Source organism: Oncorhynchus tshawytscha, linkage group LG08, assembly GCF_018296145.1.
Source record: "Oncorhynchus tshawytscha isolate Ot180627B linkage group LG08, Otsh_v2.0, whole genome shotgun sequence".
Classification (NCBI taxonomy): Eukaryota; Metazoa; Chordata; class Actinopteri; order Salmoniformes; family Salmonidae; genus Oncorhynchus; species Oncorhynchus tshawytscha.
In genome coordinates, this window is record NC_056436.1 from 28125110 (window position 1) to 28144946 (window position 19837).

Here is a 19837-nt window from a genome sequence, read left to right on the forward strand (position 1 = left end):
ATCAGAGAAGAAGGCCCTACCTTTCCTATATCCTCATCTCCAGTCCTCTCTTAGTTGAATTTTACGCTGTGTGCTGAGACATATCGACCCGCCCCCGCGAAACAAGATACACAGGCAGCGTTGAGTTGTGCTGCTCTGGGGAACTCTCCATTTAATTTCAACAGTTAGGAAACTGCGGCACTAAAACACCTCAGGGTATGTACATTGCATTTTCTCATACATGATTATTATTTTAAAACGAGCTAGTCACGGAAGGCTGTGCTTAGATGAAACAGTAATCTGGGCCTGGCACTAGCCCCAACGCACTGCCGGAAAATCGGGACGCGAGAGCGGGTCAGATTTCAGGACAGGGCTGGGTGACTAGGCGAGGCCTTTTTGTTGGGATTGGCTTCTCAGGTGCTGTACTCCTGGGTTAGTAGCAGTTTTGGGGACGTTATTTGTAAACTACAAATGATTTTGTTTCCAGCATTTCACCTGTTTTATAATATAAAAACTATGTTCGTGCGTATCGAGACGTCACTCACTGACCAGACAAGTTTTCCCGCAAGTGTCATGATTTGTAGCACGTTGACACAGATGGAACTGGCTAACGTAACGTTATTCACTTAATTTATTGCTGGCTGGCTAGCTACCTTACCTTGGACAGCAAACTACCTAGCTAGCTGAACGCCCTGACCCAAAAAGATGGCGTACTTCGTTTGTGGCTAAAGTAAGGTAGGCTTCATTGGAAAAGCCGGAGTGGTTAACTATTCATTATTAAGGTTACCCACAAACATGTGCGCCCCTAGTCAAATAATGACAGTACGGCTTTGTAACTAACCAGTTGGTATCCAAAGCAAGGCCTTACCAAAGCCCTCCCGTCAGTATCGTGTCCACCATTGATGTACGTTGCTAGCAAGTTACACTGAACAAATATCTAAACGCAACATGCAAAGTTTTGGTTCTTTGTTTCATGAGTTGAAACAAAAGAACCCAGAAATGTTCTAAACGCACAAAAAGCTTCTCTCAAATGTGCTAAAATTAATTTGCGTTTCTTCTTTGCCAAGATGTGATCCACCAGACAGGTTTGGCATATCAAGGTGATTAAATGGCATGCTCACTACAAATTAAGTTGTATTTGTCACACACATGGTTAGCAGATGTTAATGCGAGTGTAGCGAAATGCTTGTGCTTCTAGTTCCGACAATGCAGTAGTAACCAACGAGTAATCTAACCTAACAATTCCACAACTGCTACCTTATACACACAAGTGTAAAGGGATAAAGAATATGTACATAAAGATATGAATGAGTGATGGTACACAACGGCATAGGCAAGATGCAGTAGATGGTATCGAGTACAGTATATACATATGAGATGAGTAATGTAGGGTATGTAAACATAAAAGTGGCATAGTTTAAAGTGGCTAGGGATACATGTATTACATAAAGATGCACCTTGTGTTGGGGACAAAAGGCCACTCTAAAATATGCAGTTTTTTTCACACATCTCATGTTTTGAGGGTGTGGGCAACTTGCATTCTGACTGCAGGAATGTCCACCAGAGCTGTTGCCTGGGAACTTAATGTTAATTTCTCTACCATAAGCTCTCCAACCAGCCTCATAAACACAGACCACATGTATGGCATCGTGTGGGCGAGCGGTTTGCTAATGTCAATGCTGTGAACCGAGTGTCCCATGGTGGGGGTATGGGCAGACAAAAGCTACAAACACAATTGCATTTTTATCAATGGCAATTTGAATGCACAGCGATACCGTGAAGTGATCCTGAGGCCCATTCATGCAATTCATCGCTGCCACCACCTCATGTTTCAGCATGATAATGCACGGCCCCACGTCGCATGGAAGCTGAAAATGTCCCAGTTCTTCCATGACCTGCATATTCACCAGACATGTCACCCATTGAGCATGTTTGGGACGCTCCGGATCAATGTGTGCGACAGCATGTTCCTGCCAATATCCAGCAACTTCGCACAGCTATTGAAGAGGAGTGGGACAACACTCCACAGGTCACAATCAACCGGCTGATCAACTCTATGCGAAGATGCCGCGCTGCATGAGGCAAATGGTGGTCACACCAGTTACTAACTGGTTTAATCATCCATGCTCCTACCTTTTTTGCATATCTGTATTCCCATTCAAATGAAATCCATAGATTTAGGCCTAATTCATTTATTTAAGCTGACTTATTTCCTTATGAACTGTGACAATATTTAATTGTTGCATTTGTTTTTGTTCAGTATAGATAATACATTATGGTTAGTAAGAAAATAGCAGAACAATATCTAACCACAAGTGCTGCTTGCATACTTACGTGCAAGGACATGGAAGGCATGCTAGCAGAGACTGAACATTTCATCACCTTGAAACAGAACTGATTAACCTAGGGGCTAGGCCTTATGCAATACCAGCTAGGGGAGTTTTGCTTAGAACAGAGCCTGTTCTCATATTAAGCATGGCCCAAAACACCCATTATAGGCAGTTTTGTGGGTAAAGGAAATTACTACTATACCTGTAGAATAGTTTTATTAGCTGGCTGGTTACATTCACATCATTACACTGTTTTAATGGGTGGAGGGGTGACTGTTTTGAGTTGTCCCAGTCATCTGCGCCTAAATGTTTATTAGGCTTATCATGTGATCTCTAATTGTCTAATACAATGATTGTTGTGAGCCTCACATCAGTGTGCATTTCTCTCCCACCATCTGTAGCTGTTGTGAAGAATGAGTGATCCTTGAGGTTTGTGTTTAACTAGCTAGGCTACTCCAGTATTTTGAAGATGATCTCTGCTTGTCATGTCTAACATTTTAACTGGATAAAATCCCACAAGTGCTCTTATTCATTACCCAGCGACTTGTGTTGACAGGGGCCATCTACAAAATCTGTATTGCATGACATTTGGTAAATGCTGTCCTTATGTTGCAGCCATATGAGGTATTTTTGCAGTAGGTGATATACGTCCAGACCCCTGGTCCTTTTCCTTACTTTAGGGCTGTAATTATTAGTCCAAAGAAGTTTTGCAACTAAAACAAGTGTTTCTATTGGACAAATTTAGTTAGGTTCTTCCCTGTTTGCCACCATTTAAGAAACAGATTTGGCGTAATTAATACACCCCAGTAGTGATTGGTCAGTTAAGACTGTGTGTGTGTGAATGGCAGCCTTCTCTTGTGAATCTTATTCCAGATATGGCTTGAAGGGGTGGTGGTTCTATTTGTTGGCACCCACAGGGCTGACTGCTGAGATACCTTATCAGCCTCTGGCTTCAGAGAGGCGCTGCAGTAAGCCTCATGGCGTAACCTGGATACTGAGGGATGTAATGGCTGGTTCTTATCAATGTCTTCCTCTCAGTATCTCTGTTGGGTTTATTTGCAAGACTTAAATTGTGCATGTTTTGGCCTGTTCAAGAATATATCCTACTGAAACATTAGCAGACTAAAAACAAGTTTACTGCTGTTATTTCTGAACACGGTATTACTGACACATATTACAGATACAGGTCAGGTGTAGTGTGCCCTTAAAGGCTGGTTTGTCATGTTCTGTTTTCTCTCCTTGAGGACTGATAGTTTATAAAGGGTTTCTGACACAGAGGCTGCCATGTATGCCCATGCTAAAACAGGAGCTCCAGCTAGCCAGTGGCTGGATTCCGGAGAGCCAATGGCCCGAGAGGGCTTTGTCTTCCGGGCTCATTTCCATGCTGGGACATGGCTCCTGTTGTAATGGGAAACTTTTTCACCCTCCAGTCTAAAGCATAGCTAGGGCTGAAAGCAAGCAGGCAAGCATGATGCGATTTACCCCACCCATCCTGTCCACACTGCCTTAGTGTTCTTTTCTGCTTAAGAGGTGTTTACTTTCACAGCTCCAGTTGTCCCGCCTAGGGTGTTTCCTGGTGAATTAAATGTTACGTTGGCTGCTCCGGTTTGGCCCTGAAAGGGTTTGTGGCCCAGCCCATTGCTAATCAGTGTTGGCTTTTGCACCTAATATATATATATTATGGTTTCTTTGTGTGTCTGTGTGACCTTGTACTCAATGGAAGAATTCACATTTTGAATACATTGGGCATAGGACAATCATGCCCTTTTACTCCCATATCTTGTTATTGAGCAACTTTGGTTCATATTGTTAGCCTTGAAAGCCTCTAGTTGCTTTTACTGCTGGTATCATGTCCAATATGGATTAAGTACTTTCAAATGAGGTATCCAATAAGCTCATTTTACTCAACAGATAAGCAAATCTTATTCAAACAAAGATGTGGCAAAAAACCTTGTGCCAATATTTGCTCTTCTGATTAACTAGAAACTGGCACATTAACCATTATGGGGTTTGAATATGGGCAAATTCATGGAATTTAGACTGAACATTTTCCAAAAACACATTTACTTGGAACAATGCTGATGTGGAGTTTGGTTACAGAATGATAAAATCTGACTGTTTGTGACCAAGTTTTCCAAAAGCTCTGTTAAATATCTACTCCAAATTAAGATTCAAAGATGTCTGCAGAAAGAATGGGGTGTCAGCTGTGACTTTGGGGTAGAAAATAAATCTATTTTGGTTATTCAACTACAGTAAGTTGAGTGGATCAACACCCTGTAACAATGACAATGGGTCCCTTATCTGTACTACACAGAAATGCGTAATTATGGATATGAATGTCATTCTCTTTATGATGATGTGTCCTGAATAGGTACATTATGCAATATCCTCCTTTGCATATTCGGGTATTATTTGACACCCAGGCTATTTTAACAAAAACACAATTTATTCAATCATATATGCCTGTTTGGACAGCTCAATAGAGTACAGTGCAGTAGAGTATAGTCAAGACAGTATATTACACTGTACATTACTTTAGTGTGCTCTACTGCAATGGTTCTCAACCTTTTTCAGTTACTGTTACCACCAACTGAATTGTTCTCTGCCCAGAAAGCCCACTCGTGTGCATTTTACCCGTAAGCTTATGGTCTCTCAAGTCTTCTCAAGTACCCCTTGTGGATAGGCCAAGTACCCCCAGATGTCCTAGAACCACTGCTCTTCTGGACACAGTACTATGCTGTCCGAACTTGTGAAACATGAACTATTATTGGTTCAGACCAAAAATCTACATCTGTGGACATTGAAATAAAGGCCAGGGCGTACTTAACAAATTTCAACTACTTTTCAACATCCATGAATGTCCGGTGTTCAGTGGGTGAGGATGCTGGTTGAAAGAAAGAGAATTTCAGGGCCTCCCGGGTGGCGCAGTGGTTAAGGGTGCTGTACTGCAGCGCCAGCTGTGCCACCAGAGACCCTTTTGTTCGCGCCCAGGCTCTGCCGCGACTGGGAGGTCCGTGGGTTGACGCACAATTGGCCTAGCGTCGTCCGGTTTAGGGAGGGCTTGGCCGGCAGGGATATCCTTGTCTCATCGCGTAAAAGCGTCTCCTGTGGCGGGCCGGGCGCAGTGCACGCTAACCAAGGTTGCCAGGTGCACAGTGTTTCCTTCGACACATTGGTGCGGCTGGATTCCGGGTTGGATGCACGCTGTGTTAAGAAGCAGTGGGTTTGGTTGGGCTGTGTATCGGAGGACGCATGACTTTCAACCTTCGTCTCTCCCGAGCCCGTACGGGAGTTGTAGCGATGAGACAAGATGGTAGCTACTAAAAAACTATTGGATACCATGAAATTGGGGAGAAAAAGGGGTAAAATAAAAATTTAAATAAATAGAAAGAGAATTTTCACACTCTTGCGTTGACCACCAGACAGAAAAAAAAGGAGTTTAGCTGAACATACCAGTATGCCAGTGGAAGGGAGGACAGTAGCAGGTGACCCAACTGTGGCTTGTGACTACTATGATTTCTTCAATTGCAGTCATTCTGTTACAGATTTTTCGGATTGAGACTGGCAGAAAAAATGCATTTAAATGTAAATGGCATGGTATAGAAGGGTCCGGACACCTTTTTTCTATTTTTGTGGTTTCACTTGTTTTGGAGAAACTTGCCCCAAACAACGAATCACTTCCTCATTCTTGTTGTGTAGTATTAAGGCTGGGCTACATGGCCTAAAAAGCTGATTTTTAATTATTATTATTATTTTTAAATCCTATGGTCGATTCATGATAGTTCTCTCTCGCTCAACGTCTTTTCTGTAAATATGCATTGTTGCACAATTTAAAGGTCAAGACACTGCATTTCAAACAGTCGTGAATGATCTAATGAATTCGGAGCTTGCTAAATTTATACCTAAGCTGAATATAAGCCTTCAACCCACATTTATTTGATAAACAATTTTTTTGTGTGCAAATTGCTGATCTGGCTTCCAAGTCTGTCTATGAAAATTCCCTTTTTTGTTACAAATTCAACCAGAACCATGCGTAATGCACATTCACAAATAATGACTAAATGTATTATAGCAGGCGTTGAAGAAAATAATATAAACAGGTCTCATAAACCATCTCAAGCACACCTGCTAGTGAGTAGCCAGCTAATCTTTTTTATATTTCAAGTCTAGCCAACTTGGATCTATACGCTTGCTAACAAGGTAGAACTATGAATTATTATGAATACACCCTCCTGTCCATCTCCAACTGTTTGAACACCATAACATGTTTAGATGTTAAAATCAACTGGCCTTATTTATCAGAATGAAAACGAGATGCCAATTCCTTATATAAATGTATTTTTATGCTCAATGTTGCACATTTATAAAACAGACTAGACAGCTAGCACAAAAGTATATGGCTAAAATGCTGCCCGCACTATGTGGTACCTCAATGCCGTGCACAACAAACAGGGTTGGATTTTGTCATTGGCGGGTAAAGGCATCTGCACGCTTCCCAGCCAAAACAGTTTGGAAGAGTTTGTGCATATATTATGAAGTTTTTGTTCGTTTTGGACTTCCGTAAGTTTTATTTTATTTTTTATTTTTTTTTGACTGTTCGGGCAACACATTTCTTTTTCTAGAAGCAAGCTGAAGACTGTAGCCAGAGTATATTTGTCGGTGATTGGTGAACAGTAGGGATTCTTCAATAAAGTGTTTGTCATTCAATGAGACTACTCATGTTCATGCACATTTTGAGAAATAAAGTACCAAATATCTTAGTTAGATGTAAAATTATATGACGTTTTTATTTTTTTGAGTTCTCCGATTAATTCGGACTGGCTACGGCGTCTCTAAATGGACAAACGGCTGTTTTCTCATTTTCCAAGCTACAGTCTTTTTTTAAGGGAGTGTGCAAGCACACTCTTTCGGTTCTCGGCTAGGCACCAGCTGAATAGAGACATTCTTCACTTCTTCGGGCTAGGGAGCAGTATTCAGAAATTTGGATGAATGAGGTGTCCAAAGTAAATTGCCTGTTACTTAGGCCCAGAAGCTAGGATATGCATGTAATTGGTAGTATTGGATAGAAAACACTCTAAAGTTTCGAAAACTGTTAAAATAATGTCTGAGTATAAGAGAACTAAAACCAGAGGACAATCCATCCAGATTTAGTTTTTTTTCAGCTCACCCTTGATTACTATGGCTGTCAATGGGAGCATAAAAGGAAGACTTCCCAGATTGCAGTTCCTAGGGCTTCCACTAGATGTCAACAGTTTTTAGAAAGAGTTTCAGGCTCGTTTTTTGAAAAATGAGCTAGAATTTGTAGTTTTAGTAAGTGGCTCCCATTTTGGCTGTAGTGTTTGATGCGTGTTCCAGTGAGTGCGCGTACTTCGGTTATTTATCTCCGGTAATGGTCTCCGGTATTCTCTGTCTTAAATTTGATCGTTTATTTACATATTAGGGTACTATTTACATATTAGGGTTGTTTGATATGTTTGGAAGAAGTTTATTGGTAACTTAGGTATTCATTTTTATGCATTTTGAACGAGGGAAACCGGTGGATTACAAAGTCCAGCGCGCCAATGAAACTGATTTCTTGGATATAAAGAAGGACTTTATTGAACAAAAGGACCATTTGTTATGTAGCTGGGACCCTTGTGATTGAAGATCATCTGGTTGCAAAGGTAAGTGATTTATTTTATCGCTATTTCTGTCTTTCGCGATGCCTCTGCTTGGTTGGAAAACTTGTAATGATTTTGTGTGCGGGCGCTGTCCTCGGATAATCGCATGGTGTGCTTTCGCCGTAAAGCCTTTTTGAAATCTCACAACGCGGCTGGATTAACAAGAAGTTAAGCTTTTAAATGATGTATGACAATTGTATTTTCATTAATGTTTAATATTACGATTTCTGTCATTTGAATTTCGCGCTCTGCAATTTCACCGGATGTTGTCGAGGTGAGACACTAGCGTTCCAATGATCCGTAAGAAGTTAAGGCATCATCATGCTTAATTCACTAGCCACATTTGGGAACTGTTATTTAATATATATATATATATATATATATATATATATATATATATATATATATATATATATATATATTACACACACACACACACTACTGTTCAAAGTTTGGGGTCACATAGAAATGACCTTGTTTTTGAAAGAAATGTGATTTTAAAATAAATAAAAAATGCATCACATTGATCAGAAATGCAGTGTAGACATTGTTAATGTTGTAAAGGACTATTGTAGTTGGAAACAGCAGTTTTTTAATTGAATATCTACATAGGTGTACAGAGGCCAATTATCAGCAACCATCACTGCTATGTTCCAATGGAATGTTGTTAGCTAATCCAAGTTTATCATCTTAAAAGGCTAACTGATCATTAGAAAACCCTTTTGAAATTTATGTAAGCACAGCTGAAAACTGTTCTGATTAAAGAAGCAATAAAACTGGCCTTCTTTAGACTAGTTGAGTATTTGGAGCGTCAGCATTTGTGGGTTCGATTACAGGCTCAAAATGGCCTGAGACAAATAACATTCTTTTGAAACTCGTCAGTCTATTCTTGTTCTGAGAAATGAAGGCTATTCCATGTGAGAAATTGCCAATAAACGGAAGATCTCGTACAACGCAGTGTACTACTCCCTTCACAGAACAGGGCAAACTGTCTCTAACTAGAATAGAAAGAGTGGGAGGCCCCGGTGCTCAACTGAGCAAGAGGACAAGTGCATTAGGGTGTCTAGTTTGAGAAACCGATGCCTCACAAGTCCTCAAATTGCCGTCTTCATTTAAATAGTAACCGCAAAACACCAGTCTCAACTAGAGGGTCGACCAATTATGATTTTTCAACGCCGATACCAATTATTGGAGGACAAAAAAAGCAGATACCGATTAATCTGACTTTAAAAAAAAATGTATTTGTAATAATGACAATTACAACAATACTGAATGAACACTTATTTAAACTTAATATAATACATCAATAAAATCAATTTAGCCTCAAATAAATAATGAAACATGTTCAATTTTAAATAATGTAAAAACAAAGTGGTGGAGAAGAAAGTAAAAGTTAAATTTGTGCCATGTAATAAAGCTTAAGTGAGAACATATGAAAGCTGGTGGTTCCTTTTAACATGAGTCTTCAATATACCCAGGTAAGAAGTTTTAGGTTGTAGTTTATTATAGGACTATTTCTCTCTCTACCATTTGTATTTCATATACCTTTTGACTATTGGATGTTCTTATAGGCACTTTAGTATTGCCAGTGTAATAGTATAGCTTCTGTACCTCTGCTCGCTCAAACCAGGAACACAACGACAACAGCCACCATCGAAGCAGCGTTACCCATGCAGAGCAAGGGGAACAACTACTCCAAGTCTCAGAGCGAGTGACGTTTGAAACGCTATTAGCGAGCACCCCGCTAACTAGCTAGCCATTTCACATCACATCGTTACACCAGCCTAATCTCGGGAGTTGTTGCATTACAACCTGTAATTTTAAATAGAATTTTATTTGGATTTCATGTAATGAACATGCACAAAATAGTCCAAATTGGTGAAGTGAAATGAAAAAAATTACTTGTTTAAAAAAAACAGATAAGTGGCATATGTATTCACCCCCGTTGCTATGAAGCCCCTAAATAAGATCTGGTGCAACCAATTACCTTCAGAAGTCATATAATTAGTTAGATTGCACACCGGTGGAATTTAACTTCTTGACACACCCATCCCGTTAGCGGGATCATTTTCATCAACACCCGCTGAATTGCAGCGCGCCAAATTCAAATTACATTACTAAACATATTTAATTTTCATGAAATCACAAGTGCGATATAGCAAAGCACAGTTTAGCTTGTTGTTAATCCACCTGGCGTGTCAGATTTCAATACAGCTTTTCGGCAAAAGCATAACAAGCGTTTATGTAAGAACATCTCTCTCAGTAGACAAAATATTACAAACACCTAGCAGCCAAGTAGATTTGTCACGAAAGTCAGAAAAGCAATAGATTAAATCGCTTACCTTTGCTCTTCGGATGTTTGCACTCACGAGACTCCCAGTTACACAAATGTTCCTTTTGTTCCATAAAGATAATTTTTCTATCCAAAATACCTCCATTTGTTTGGCGCGTTATGTTCAGAAATCCACAGGCTCGAGCGGTCACAACATCGCAAACGGAAATTCCAAATAGTATCCGTAATGTCCATAAAAACATGTCAAACGTTTTTTATAATCAATCCTCAGGTTGTTTTTAAAATATATAATTGATAATATATCAACCGGGACTGTCGCTTTCTCAATAGGAGAGGGAGAGACAATGGCTGCCCCGCTCTGTTGTGGAACCAAAACTCTGCGAACACCCAGCTATCCACTGACACAATGTTATCTTTCTCGCTCATTTTTCAAAATAAAAGCCTGAAGCTATGTTGAACACCTTGAGGAAGCCATAGGAAAAGGAATCTGGTTGACATCCCTTTAAATGGAGGCAAGGCATCCAATGGAACAGAGAGCTTTCATGAACAACAGCACTTCCTGGTTTGATTTTCCTCAGGTTTTCGCCTGCAATATCAGTTCTGTTATACTCACAGACAATATTTTGACAGTTTTGGAAACTTTAGAGTGTTTTCTATCCTAATCTGACAATTATATGCATATTCTAGTTTCTGGGCCTGAGAAATAGGCCGTTTCAAATGGGTGCGTTTTTTTTTAGCCAAAAACGAAACTTGAGTGTAGGGGGCAGGATTTAAGTGTCACATGATCTGTCACATGATCTCAGTTTATATATACACCTGTTCTGAAAGGCCCCAGAGTCTGCAACACCACTAAGCAAAGGGCACTACCAAGCAAGTTAACAATACTGACACAAAGTAGCCTGTGAATACTTGGCAGTATGATATTATGATTATTTCCATCAATCCAGTGGGTATTTGTTTTGCAAACTCTGCCATCACGTGTGCTACAAAACAGCCTCTTGCTAGGTGCCAAAATATTATATCACAAAATAAAAAATGAATAAATAATGGTATTTGATTGTATTTTGTCTTTGAAAAATACAATTTCAAAATATGCTTTCTAGGTAGTTCATGACCCTAGTGTGGCAACACAAACTCAGCAGAAAAAGAAATGTCCTCTCACTGTCAACTGCATTTATTTTCAGCAAATTTAATGTGTAAATATTTGTATGAACATAAGATTCAACAACTGAGACAAACTGAACAAGTTCCACAGACATGTGACTAACAGAAATGGAATAGTGTGTCCCTGAACAAAGGGGGGTTCAAAATAAAAAAATAAGTCAGTATCTAGCTGCATTAAGTACTGCAGTGCATCTCTTCTTCACGGGCTGCACCAGATTTGCCAGTTCTTGCTGTGAGATGTTACCCAACTCTTCCAACAAGGCACCTGCAAGTTCCCAGACATTTCTGGGGGGGAATGGCCCTAGCCCTCACCCTCCGATCCAACAAGTCCCAGACATGCTCAATGGGATTGAGATCCGGGCTCTTCACTGGCCATGGCAGAACACTGACATTCCTGTCTTGCAGGAAATCACCCACAGAACGAGCAGTATGGCTGGTGGCATTGTCATGCTGGAGGGTCCTGTCAGGATGAGCCTGCAGGAAGGGTACCACATGAGGGAGGAGGATGTCTTCCCTGTAACGCACAGCGTTGAGATTGCCTGCAATGACAACAAGCTCAGTCCGAGGATGCAGTGACACACCGCCCCAGACCATGACGGACCCTCCACCTCCAAATCGATCCTGCTCCAGAGTATAGGCCTCGGTATAACGCTCATTCCTTCAACGATAAACGTGAATCCGACCATCACCCCTGGTGAGACAAACCGGCGACTCGTCAGTGAAGAGCACTTTTTTACCAGACCTGTCTGGTCCAGCAACGGTGGGTTTAGGCCCATAGGCGACATTATTGCCGGTGATGTCTGGTGAGGACCTGCCTTACAACAGGCCTACAAACCCTCAGTCCAGCCTCTCTCAGCCTATTACGGACAGTCTGAGCACTGATGGAGGGATTGTGCGTTCCTGGTGTAACTCGGGCAGTTGTTGCCATCCTGTACCTGTCCTGCAGGTGTGATGTTCAGATGTACCGATCCTGTGCAGGTGTTGTTACATGTGGTCTGCCACTGCGAGGACGATCAGCTGTCCGTCCTGTCTCCCTGTAGCGTCGTCTTAGGCGCCTCGCTGTACGGACATTGCAATTTATTGCCCTGGGCACATCTGCAGTCCTCATGCCTCCTTGCAGTATGCCTAAGGCATGTTCACGCAGATGAGCAGGGACCCTGGGCATCTTTCTTTTGGTGTTTTTCAGAGTCAGTAGAAAGGCCTCTTTAGGGTCCTAAGTTTTCATAACTGTGACCTTAATTGCCTACCGTCTGTAAGCTGTTAGTTTCTTAATGACCATTCCACAGGTGCATTTTCATTAATTGTTTATGGTTCATTGAACAAGCATGGGAAACAGTGTTTAAACCCTTTACAATGAAGATCTGTGAAGTTATTTTGATTTTTACAAATAATCTTTGAAAGATAGGGATCTGAAAAAGGTACGTTTCTTTTTTTGCCGAGTTGACATTTAAAAGTGATTTTCCATTTATACTGTTCAATCCAACTCCAAGCAATTATTTTCTGCATTTCCTGCACTTTTAATATGATTTCCACACTGTGCCACATCGAATGCTTAAAGGGATACTATGGGATTTTGTCAATGAGGCCCTTTATCTACTTCCCTAGAGTACGATGAACTTGTGGATACCATTTTTATGGCTCTGTGTCCAGCAGGAAGGAAGTTGGAGGTAGTTTTGTGAGCCAATGTTAACTAGCGTTAGTGCAATGACTGCTAGCAGATACCCATAGACTTCCAGACATTGCGCTAACACTAGTTAGCATTTTCCTACAAACTGCATGCAGAGAAATAAAAATGGTATCCACAAGTTCATCTGAGTCTGGGGAAGTAGATAAAGGGCCTCATTGCCATAATCCCAAAGCATCCCTTTAAGACTAGGGATGGGCATCAGTAATCGAGTACTTGAACAGACGTTTAATGCGCTATCTTTAACCAGCGATTTTATTTTTTCAAATACTGTAAAACTATTTGGTAGCATGTGCTTCGTGGCTGCCCAAATGGTCAAGTGAAATTTTGTCTTAGACAGCTTGCTTGGACTCTAGTGTTCCATTTGTACATGTGGGGCAAAACAAACAAGAAGCCAAGCATTTTATTGCATTTTTTACCTCAATTCCCTTCCTCCTCCGTGTCTCATTCACGTTCCGACTGCTCCCTACACGTGCTGAGTGCACACACACGCTCCCATTAGGCCTACATAAATAAATCTAACTTTTTTTTAATCCCTTTTATTTTTACCAGGTAAGTTGACTGAGAACATATTCTCATTTACAGCAACGACCTGGGGAATAGTTACAGAAGGGATGATTAGGTGACTGTGATGGTATGAGTGCCAGATTGGGAATTTAACCCCGGTGTCCTGGCTAACATCCCTACTCTTACGATAAGTGCCATGGGCTCTTTAGTGACCACAGAGAGTCAGGACACCCATTTAACGTCTCACCTGAAAGACGACACCCTACACAAGGCAATGTCCTGGGGCATTGGGATATATATTTTTAGACCAGAGGAAAGAGTGCCTCCTACTGGCCCTCCGTCACCACTTCCAGCAGCATCTTGTCTCTCATCCAGGGACTGACCAAGACCAACCCTGCTTAGCTTCAGATGCAAGCCAGCGGTGGGATGCAGGATGGTTTGGTGCTGGCATAACTGATGGGATACACAAGCTACATTCCTTGCAAAATGATACGTTTTATCACAAATTGGTTGATTTTGAAGTAGGAACATGTGTTCCAACAACGAGCTGCAGTTTTGGAATAAGTGTGTCCTGTCTATTTTCCTCTTGGGCTACTTTGCAAACTACTTGTATTTAAAAAAAAAAAAAAAAAATTGGTTAGCCTATGCTATAACCCCCCCTAAACATATAGGTTCCACACTGAAAATAGGTGAAAACATTAGTTTGATAAAGACTGAGCATATTTAAGTGTAGGCCTACTTACCAAACGGATGTCGTGGCCGTAATTCATCCCCATGCAGTGTTCAATGTGGAATTGTTAGAAACCTCTAAAAACAAGGTAGAAAGCCTGTATATCGAAAAGAGAGCTTTTTGTTGGTAACCCTGGAAAAAATGATTTCAACTTGCCAAATTGAGCCCGGTTTGAATGATCACTTTTTAAGAACTGTTCCAGACAACTTTCTTTTGAAAAATATTCATTTCTATTTTATTCTCTTTTTATATTACATGTTTTTTTACTATAAAATAGATGTCTTGACTGTGATAAGGGCTCTGGAAATAACAGCAGCTTTTCTTCTAAATTAACAAAGCAACGCTATGCCTTTGGGGGTACTGCATTTTTGAAGATTGTATTCCGTAATATAATCATTTGACATTAGGTTTCAATAAATTCATCTTAAATGCCACTTGCCTTTTTTTTACTGATAGTGTGTGATTATATAATCTCACATTTTGTTACGTTACAGCCTTAATCTAAAATGGATTAAATAAAAATACTCACAATACCCCATAATGACAAAGCAAAAACAGGTTTTTAGAAGTTTGCAAATGTATTAAAAATATAAAATTGATACCTTATTTGCATAAGTATTCAGACCCTTTGCTATGAGACTCGAAATTGAACTCCGGTGCATCCCGTTTCCATTGAGCATCCTTGATGTTTCTGCAACTTGACACCTGTGGTAAATTCAATTGATTAGACATGCTTTGGAAACGCACACACCTGTCTATATAATGTCCCACAGTTGACAATGCATGTCAGAGCAAAAATTAAGCCGTGAGGTCGAAGGAATTGTCCATAGAGCTCCGAGACAGGATTGTGTCGAGGCACATATCTGGGGAAGCATACATACATTTCTGCAGTGTTGATGGTCCCCAAGATCATAGTGTCTTGGAACCACCAAGACACTTCCTAGAGCTGGCTGCCTGGCCAAACTGAGCAATCGGGGGAGAAGGGCCTTGATGGAAGCCAGATGGAAGCCACTACTCAGTAAAGGGCACATGGCAACCTGCTTGGAGTTTGCCAAAAGGCACCTAAAAGACTCGGACCACAGCACCATACTGTGGGGATGTTTTTCAATGGCAGGGACTTGGAGACTAGTCAGGATCAAGGCAAAGATGAAAGGAGCAAAGTATAGAGATCCTTGATGAAATGCCTGGAGCACTCGGGACCTCAGACTGGGGTGGAGGTTCACCTTCCAACAGGACAACGACCCTAAGCACACAGCAAAGACAACGCAGGAGTGCCTATCGAGACAAGTCTCTGAATGTCCTTGAGTGGCCCAGCCAGAGTGCGGACTTGAACCCGATCAAACATCTCTGGAGAGACCTGAAAATAGCTGTGCAGGGAGGGGTCATTCAACCTGACCGAGCTTTAGCGGATCTGCAGGGAAGAATGGGAGAAACTCCCCAAATACAGGTTTGCCAAGCTTGTAGCATCATACCCAAGAAGACTCAAGGCTGTAATCGCTGCCAAAGGTGCTTCAACAAAGTACTGGGTAAAGGGTCTGAATACTACATCTAAATGTAATATTTAAGTTTTTAAATAACCCTGGCAGAACCCCCAGGGCACATGGCTGGCTACTTTTTCTATTTGGCTGGCTACTGTGTGTGTGTGTGTGTGTGTGTGTGTGTGTGTGTGTGTGTGTGTGTGTGTGTGTGTGTGTGTGTGTGTGTGTGTGTGTGTGTGTGTGTGTGTGTGTGTGTGTGTGTAAAGAAGGTAGGCTGTGGGCCGGGATAGTGTAGTCTAATAGGATCATATCACAGAGACGAGTGAGGGAGGACACACACTATCACCCCTCGTACACTCACTCTCTCTCTCTCACACACATACATTCTCACTGCACAGGGCTGGTTCTCTCATTCAGCAGACAACCTCTAGAAAAAGTAATTGAGTTATATTTATTACAAATCAATTCATGCGGTGTGGGAAAAGGTATTAGGTTTTCTGCTGTAGTATATCAAACCCATAAAGTATTGAGGACGTGTTACCATCAGGGAGGCACTGGGAGCGAGGTGGAATGCCTTCTGGCATTCATATCAGGCTGTCTGGAAGTATCCAAAGCTGTTTAAATAATAATTTTGGGGCGTGATTATATATGTCCTGTTATACACGTGTGTGTGTGTGTGTGTGTGTGTGTGTGTGTGTGTGTGTGTGTGTGTGTGTGTAAATGTGTGTTTTCGCCTATCCCAACTCCCATTGAGACACCCGCAGGGAGTGGGGTCACCATTGTACAGCGCTCCCGGAACTAGGTTAAGTGCCTTGCTCAAGGGCAGGGTAACAGATTTTTCACCTCGTCGGGTCCAGTATTCAAACCAGCGACCTTTCGGTTACTGGCCCCAGTGCTCTAACCTAGAGACTACCATCCGCCCCATTTCACGTTAGCCCATTTCCCTTTCACTGGGCTGCTCTGGCATGGGATGGGGCTGTGCCAGTGTCTGGCTGGCCTTGAGGTTTGGAATTGATCCAACTTTTTAAAATCTAAAATATGTGTCAACAAAGCGATATAGGACATTTGGGCATGAACTGATCAGCTATTCAATATTTGCAGCTATGCACCATTTGTATTTATTTGATTTCTTGGCTATGTTGAAAGTTGGTTATGTGCATATGACGTGCATGATACCAAAGACTTATTCTTGCTCTCTCTTCAGAATGGCGCTGGACATCTATGACTCTCAGTACCTGGTGATCCTGGCACCCTCCCTGGTCATCGCCCTCATCTTCCTCTTCTTCTGGCTCTTCATGAAGGAGACCTCCTATGACGAGGTGCTGGCCAGGCAGAAACGAGACATCAAGCTGCCACCCTCCAAACCAGAAACCCGCAAGAAGAACGATAAGAAAAAGAGCAAGAAGAAAGAGAGCAGTAGTAGAGGGGAAGGAGGAGAGTCTGAGGAAGACCTGCGGGACTTTGACGTGGCTGATGCTGTGAGCAGCTCCACTGCGGAGGAGGAGGAGGAGGAGCCTGTCCCTGTGGCTCCACCCACCCCTGTTTCTGCCCCTGTGGCAGTGCCAGCCGAGGCCCCTGCAGGGGTGAGGGAGAGGAAGAAGGAGAAGAAAGCCGCAAAGGCAGCTGCCGCTGCAGCTGCTCCTCCTGCTGAGATGCCTTCGGTGAATGGCTCCAAGCAAGCTGGCCACAAAGCAGAGCCCCCTGCCCCAGTGGCTAAACCCAGTCCCCCCATACCCCAGCCTGACCCTCAGCCCCCAGCCCAGGCTCAGACCCCCCCCCAGTCCTCTGGCAAGAAGAAGAAGAAGCAGAAGACAGAGGCTGGTGAGTAGAAGGCCAGGGTGACTTTCATAGGATAAGAGGATGTGGTTCACTATGTGCTTGCCTGTGTCTGCAGACGGGGCTAGCGCCTTCCCCGAGGCCACTTGTTAGTGTCCTCCCGAATCAAATCAGATTATTTAAAGCCCAGTATGAGTAGTGAGCAGGACCTTCTACACAAATGGATCACAAGGCCATCATAATGGCATCCTCTTTTCCTCCATCTCTAAAGCCTTATTGTCCTCGTGTTGGTTCCTGTCTAGTGGAAGAAGAGATTAAGGTGGATAAAGCTCCAGCTCCAGTCAAAAAGGAGGTTCCTGTGCCGGTGGAAACCAAAGCCCAGGATGGAGCAGCCCCCACAGCCACCTCAACCAGTAGCAAGAAGAAGAACTCTGCTAAGAAGCAGAAGACTGAGCATGGTAAGGAGGATGTAGATCTACTGATACTGCAGGTCAATCAAAGACAGAGCAGGTTCAGACATTGTTCGAAGCTACTAGCAGAAAGCAAAAAAATCGTACTCTGCCTTTTTAAAAATATTTATATTTATGAAATCCTTGGGCCCACTCTCAATTTGTGTGTCTTGTCTGGCCCCAAATATGACAATGTGTTTCGGTATCCCTCAGCCCAAGTGGATGATATCCAGCCTGACTCTGCAGGTCCTGCTAACCACCATGGTGATGCGCCCTCCAAGGGAAGTGTCAAGAAACAGAAGAATGAGATGGATAAAGGTGAGAAACCTACACTCCAATATATAGCTACTATATCATGTTTAAACCTGACATATAAACAATTACATTTGATAAATCTATTTAAACTGCATCATTCTATTCCACTCCGCTGCCATGCAACACTTGTATAACACATCATAGTTCATCCTATGCCTTTATGTGTGGTGTATTTGTAGAGAACTCTGAGGTGAAGCTGAAGGAGCTGCTTTTGGGCCTGGGAAGTCTGGCCCTGTCACAGGCAGAGGCTGTCAGTGTGGTCACTGTGCTTAAAGAGAAGAACCCGTCTGCCCTGGATGCTTGGCAGAAGTCTGCAGCTAAGGCTGACCCCTCATCCCTGGAGAGAGAGAGGCTCCTCACCACTCTGCAGGAGGAGGCCTCCATCGCCAAGGACAAGGTCCAGCAGCTCAGCAAGGTGCACCTATACATACTCATAAGATGACCTTAACCCGACCATACCGGTACCAAAATATATATCCATTGACTACATCACTGGTTTATTACCTGTGGAATCTGGCAGTGGCTTAGTGGCATTTCATTCCAGTACTGATCCACTGCCATTTCTGCCCTGTCTGCTGTTAGGAGCTGCAGCAGGAGAAGCAGAAGACTGTGAGGGCGGAGGCTGTTCTGAGGGACCAGCGTGGGGCGCTGGAGAAGGAGCTGAATGTCATGCAGGCTAAATCCCAGGGAGAGCTCCAGGGCATACAGATGAAGGTGACCACCATCCACCACACTGATACCTTTACTTAAACAGGCCAAACCTCAACTACCGTCACTTTTTACTGTCATGCTTTATACTCCAACATCAGTCCTGAGGCAGTATAGACGAGTGTTTCTGTATGATACTGTATGTTTGGTCGTACTGACTCCCAATGTTGTGTAGTTCCAGAAGCTGAGGGAGCAGCTGGAGGGTCAGATTGCCAGGCTGCAGCAGGAGAACGGCATCCTGAGAGATGCAGTCAGCTCTGCCACCAACCAGATGGAGAGCAAGTGAGTGCCACCTCCCAGCCATCTTTTTCTAGATTATAAAGATGTTAAGTTCTTTGATAGGTATTGTATTGCACTGTAAGAATACTAGTTGCCTTTGAGGCACGGCATGGATGAGTGTGTGGGTTATAATAGTGGTTGTGGTGTGCATGGCAGGCAGTCGTCGGAGCTGAACCAGCTGCGCTCTGAGTACTCTGGTCTGATGAAAGAGCTGACGGAGAACAACAACAAGCTGCAGCAGGAGGAGCACCAGAGGAAGTCGCTGGAGGTCAACTACAAGCAGAATGTGTCTCAGCTGGAGGTATGTGGTTTGTCAGGGGAGGGGCAAATGACTCACACGGTCATCTAATTTAGTTATTTATTCAGCCCATAGTTCACTCGGCTGCCTCAGAGATTAAACACAAAGGAATCTCTCCTTCGTGGTCAGACCTGGACTGGACTGTTTCGGGTTTCTCACTGTAACCATGGGAGGGCCTGTGTCCGCC

At 42.6% G+C, this 19837-nt stretch overlaps 1 protein-coding gene across 2 annotated transcripts in view; it reads left to right on the plus strand.

Moving 5' to 3' along the window:
• The first annotated feature begins 28 nt into the window (after positions 1-28).
• The window catches only part of ktn1 (kinectin 1), a 33664-nt gene continuing 13855 nt past the window's right edge, over positions 29-19837 (plus strand). The window contains exons 1-8 of one of the 2 annotated variants that reach the window (XM_042325388.1): positions 29-195; positions 17030-17646; positions 17904-18059; positions 18264-18368; positions 18545-18780; positions 18948-19079; positions 19249-19355; positions 19509-19653. In XM_042325388.1, coding sequence (XP_042181322.1) covers positions 17031-17646; positions 17904-18059; positions 18264-18368; positions 18545-18780; positions 18948-19079; positions 19249-19355; positions 19509-19653 — 1497 coding nt within the window. In that variant the 5' untranslated portion in view covers positions 29-195; position 17030. The remainder of the gene's footprint in view (positions 196-17029; positions 17647-17903; positions 18060-18263; positions 18369-18544; positions 18781-18947; positions 19080-19248; positions 19356-19508; positions 19654-19837) is intronic. The other variant, XM_042325389.1, reaches the window with a different exon arrangement.